A 5,199-nucleotide genomic window follows, 5' to 3' on the forward strand; every position below is an offset into this window, starting at 1 on the left:
ATCAATCATTGCAGACAAAACAAACTCTGGGAGTAAGGTAAACCCTACACTGTTGTCAACGTTGATTGAAGGAGTCGTGAGGCGAAGCTCAACAGCTTTGACAATAGCATAGATAAAGAAATATTCTTTTTAAAAGAAGTGAGAGCATTAAGATCCCCAGCGCGCTAACTTCAAGGCCAACAAGCGTGATTAATATATGTTGTAATAACGTGTTTCATAATTGATTTGAAATAAATACAGTTTATTCATTTATGAATGTGATAATCGACTTGTTTTATAAAATGTATGTTTCATTTACAGGATTGGTAGTCGGTGATTGTCCAAGTGGATGGATTGATCATCGTGACTCCTGTTACTTTTTCAGTAACCATAATAGAAACTGGTACGACGCAGGGGTAAGTTTTATAGTTAATGATGTATGCTACCTTACTTTGTTTGTCCCCTCCTGGTCTTAAAGATTTCCATACCAGAAATACATATTTGAATAGTTTATACAACATATACAATGCAGAAAGAATGTATGCATTAATTATATTCAATTTGATATGAGCATTTATTAAAAGAAATAACCCTAACACGAGTCACATATAGTAAAAAAAAAAGAATTTAAAGAAAAAAGAATGTTTTCAAAAACTGTTCTTTTCAATTTCATTGCATTTTCATTGGGTGCGTTGCGATAATTTAGCTGGATATTATTAAATCATTGTGATCAAATGCTTGTTGTTTCGTAGCCACTACCCCAGTTCTCACTTTAGGACTTGACATTAATTGAATTTAACCTAGAATAACGTGGCAGGTTTCACGACCCGTTAGATCTAGAGTTCCAAATCGACGTTTTTTTGATAATTATGAAGTTTTATACGTCTGCCTCATCTTCTTGCATTATTTATACACATGTTGTCAGCATCATTAGATAACTGGTATGCAACTAAAGTCTGTAAGTCACTTTATTTCGACGTGCCTGAAAAATGTTGAAATGATACTGTATGCCTATTTTCAAATATCAAACAGTTCACGTGCGAGGCCATTCACAGCAGGAGAGTGACCATAGACTCGAACGACGAAAATGACTTTTTGGCGGGAACTTTTACACACTTCAGAGGTCAGTCTAATATTTAATGATATCTATTTTATATTCATGGCATTCGAACAAGCATTGCATTTATCACAAATGATCATCATTTATTTTTTTATTTCGCAAATATGGCTCACCGGCATGATCAGTCATGAACACCAGGCGAAGTAATAATGCATGTATATTCTAATATTTGGTGAACGGAAAACACGTAATTTTGTTTTAAGCACTGAACAGCTTTTAGCTGGCATTCATAGTCAATATAAATGCAAGCTGGAACGTGCAAATTCAACATGAAGTTCTAGCTGTATATTATTTCTAAACCTGTCATTAATGCATTCCTCTGATTTTATCATCAACTTTAAGTGAACAAGGGAAGTCAGAAATACACGATGATAAACACCTTGCTACATGATGCAAAAATATGTTTTTTTCTTTGAGGCCAGGATGTATTTGAGGACAACACTGAGGTCATTCAAAATTCNAATATCTTTAAGGCCAGGATGTATTTGAGGACAACACTAACGTCATTCAAAATTCGTCAACATAAGGTTTCCAGTTGTTCGCAATTGACGCAGTTAAAGCTAATTTAGTTAGCAGCTGCATTTAACAAAGGCGTATTTAGTGAGAGTTCCAATGTTTCCCATGTTTTAATGTTAACAAAGCACGTATACATGTAAAGATTAAACAAAGACATTATCTTGCCTAGAATATATCATAAACTTAAATTAATATTTTCCTGATTTTTTCCCCCACAAAACTATAAATCAGTGACTTACATTTATTACCGCACCCGCCTGAAGGATAGGTGAGCTTATCACTTGACACGGCGTCTGTTGTCCGTCCGTCGGTCTTCTTCTGAACTGCTCAATAGAATTTCACTTTTTGATCGGAAACATCATTTTGTGGTGGGGATTAAAAGTGGTAAAAATCGAGGGACTGATCGCATTGGCTGTGGGGCGGGGCCGCAAATTTTAAAATAATTAAGTACGTACTTTGCTTGCTTGGCATAATTTGGTTTGGTTCAATTTTGTTTGACGTCCTATTAATAGCTAAGGTCATTTAAGGACGTGCCGTCATGTGTGTAGTGTATGCGTGCTTGCGTGTGTGTATTCAGGAGACAGGGTATGTTGGTTGCTTGCCTCCTTGTGATAGCGAGGATCTGATGCCGACTTGATAGTGTTATCTCACTGAAATGCCATGCCGTAGGCACCAAACACAGCATTCCGCCCAGTCACAACGGGTGAACAAGTTGTTGCCATACCCCTTAATGCTGAACGTTAAGCAGGGAATGGCAACTACTATTATTAAGGACTTCGATATGTCCCGGCCAGGGGACAGAACCTTCTAGCCGTAAGAGAGGCGATGCCAAGCAAGGCGGTAGGAAATAAAAGGTAGTTAGAAGTATAAAGAACGATATAGATCCCAAATATTGCAATTGGCACAGCAGATTTATTTTAGTCGCTTTTGTGCCCCAAATAGAGAACACCAAAGCAAATCCGCAATTCTGCAGGGGGTTCCCGCATTAGTCGCTTCCTACGAAACATGCAGCGGGTACCAGCAGGTCTATTTCCCGATCCCCCACCTGCAGGGGATTGCTTGCCATGAAGAAAATAAAAAAAATAAAACGCTGTTCATGATAGGCTCCGATTCCTGTTCTCCAAATGAAGATTTGTTCCCTCTGACGCAATATGAAAACGTTTGACATGTTTTCTTATTAAATGTGTGTTTACTTTCTGAGCAGATAGATATATATACATTTTTTCTGTGATGTACGTCATATCTCGAAGATTAATGTCACGTCGGCACTGCAGGGTCGCCAAGGTGATGTGTGCATCTGTTTTATCATCAGTTCTGTGAACAAGTTCCCGCGATGAAAAACAGTATAACCTGTCTAAACTGGCCTCTGCCAATCCGTATCCCTGTCTAAACCGGCTGTGATTTGTGGTCCCGGCATATTCCCTATATAATCATAGTAGTTAATCCCTGTTCATTCCATGTAGTACATGCTGTGAATATTTTCCAAGTAGAAGCATGAAATTGAAGTGTTATATAAAGAGTAAGTTTATAAACATATTTCTAGATCCGAAGTTTTAAAGAGCATTACAATGGCTATTATAAATATCTGACGGTACAAAATACGGGATTTCCGTTTAAGGATGCGACGTTACACACGAAAGGGCCCATACTGGTGGGTAAGTCGAGCTAATTCAGCACTGCTGCCGCGTGACACACGGGTCTCGTGGCCATTGTCTTGTTGTTATATATGCTCTTTTCACAGTTAACAGGTGAGTAGATAATGCTGTGAATAACAGTTTTCTGTCATCACACGTCACCCACGCCATGTCATCCTGTCAAACTAAGGAATTTGATAAACAATGATCTAAGACACGATAATATCAATCATTGCAGACAAAACAAACTCTGGGAGTAAGGTTAACCCTGCACCTCTGTCGGCGTTGATTGAAGTAGTCGTGAGGCGAAGCTCAACAGCTTTGACAATAGCATAAATAAAGAAATCTTTTTTTTAAAAGAAGTGAGAGCATTAAGATCCCCAGCGCGCTAACATCAAGGCCAACTAGAGTGATTAATATATGTTGTAATAACTTGTTTCATAATTGATTTAAAATAAATAAAGTTTATTCATTTATGAATGTGATAATCGACTTGTTTTATAAAATGTATGTTTCATTTACAGGATTGGTAGTCGGTGATTGTCCAAGTGGTTGGATTGGTCATCGTGACTCCTGTTACTTTTTCAGTAACCATAATAGAAACTGGTACGACGCAGGGGTAAGTTTTATAGTTAATGATGTATGCTACCTTACTTTACTAGGCTCCGATTCCTGTTCTCCAAATGAAGATTTGTTCCCTCTGACGCAATATGAAAACGTTTGACATGTCTTCTTATTAAATGTGTGTATACGTTCTGAGCAGATATATATATATATACATGCTACTAATATTGGACTCGGGGCCCAGTCCTGATCCTGATTCACAGCTCCTGTAACATTGAAACGTCTATGTAGACTTATTTGCAGAATTGCTTCTAGTGAGAATATTTTGTCATGATTGCTAAAATAGTCTGTTGAGCGAAACACTCTTTAGGGTTTCGAAGTGTTTGGTTCTTCGCAATGTTGTTATTACTCTTGATATAGATCCCAGGGTGTTTTTCTGGGGTAAACCCCCTAGAAATAGTTAAGTTTTTAAGAAGACGGTTGCCTGGGTAGACACTGCCAAAACATGAATGTAGGGAAGTCAGAAAAGGAAAGATTTAGATCCCAAATCTTACAATGCGGGCAGTAAATCAGTTTTGTTTCTTCCATGTCCTCTTAGCAGAAGCAATCCACCATTCTTTAGGGGCCCTGCAGATTTAAACTTCAACTGGTATGTGTTTTAATTATTAACCTGTTTCCATTGTTTTAACTGATCATCCTGAAAAGTATATGCACATCGTAATAAACATGTGTTTTAACTGATTATATTGGATACATACAGGGGCGTTTCGTTCGGATTCGTTTTGGACTGAAGGAACGTCAGAGGGGTCGTCCGATGGTAGCTATAAATGGGCCACATCACAGGACCCGGTCACCTACAACAATTGGAGTAAAAAATGAACCTAACGCCACTATCGGCGACTGCTTCATATTGAGACTTGATCGGACCTGGCAGTCAAGAGACTGTCACTCTGATAAAGGATTCGTCTGCGAAAGCAGGTAAGTTTACATCGAGATTGATAGATAAATGTAGCAGCAGAGAAATCAGGAAATATAGTGATTGTTAGATAAATGTAACAGCAGAGAAATCAGGTATGTTTATATAGAGATTGATATATGAATATAGCAGCAGAGAAATCAGATATGTTTATATAGATATTGATAGATAAATATAGCAGCAGAGAAATCATTTATGTTTATATAGAGATTGATAGATAAATATAGCAGCAGATAAATCAGGTTTAATAGAGATTAATAGATAAATATAGCCGCAGAGAAATCAAGTATGTATATAGAGACGGATAGATAAATATAGCAAAGAAATCATGTGTGTTTATATTGGGATTGATAGATAAATATAGTAGAGAAATCAGGTATGATTATATAGAGATTGATAGATAAATACAG

At 37.3% G+C, this 5,199-nt stretch overlaps 1 protein-coding gene across 1 annotated transcript; it reads left to right on the forward strand.

Moving 5' to 3' along the window:
• Positions 1 to 300: 300 nt before the first annotated feature.
• LOC110441007 (asialoglycoprotein receptor 1-like) lies at positions 301 to 4,791 on the forward strand (the record flags this gene model as incomplete). The annotated part of the gene is made up of 4 exons (XM_021484113.1): positions 301 to 395; positions 1,012 to 1,102; positions 3,774 to 3,868; positions 4,574 to 4,791. Coding segments are annotated over 4 exons (499 nt in total), but the record flags the coding sequence as incomplete, so codon positions are not given.
• Between the last annotated feature and the right edge of the window lie 408 nt (positions 4,792 to 5,199).

Source organism: Mizuhopecten yessoensis, unplaced genomic scaffold, assembly GCF_002113885.1.
Source record: "Mizuhopecten yessoensis strain PY_sf001 unplaced genomic scaffold, ASM211388v2 scaffold714753, whole genome shotgun sequence".
Taxonomy (NCBI): domain Eukaryota; kingdom Metazoa; phylum Mollusca; class Bivalvia; order Pectinida; family Pectinidae; genus Mizuhopecten; species Mizuhopecten yessoensis.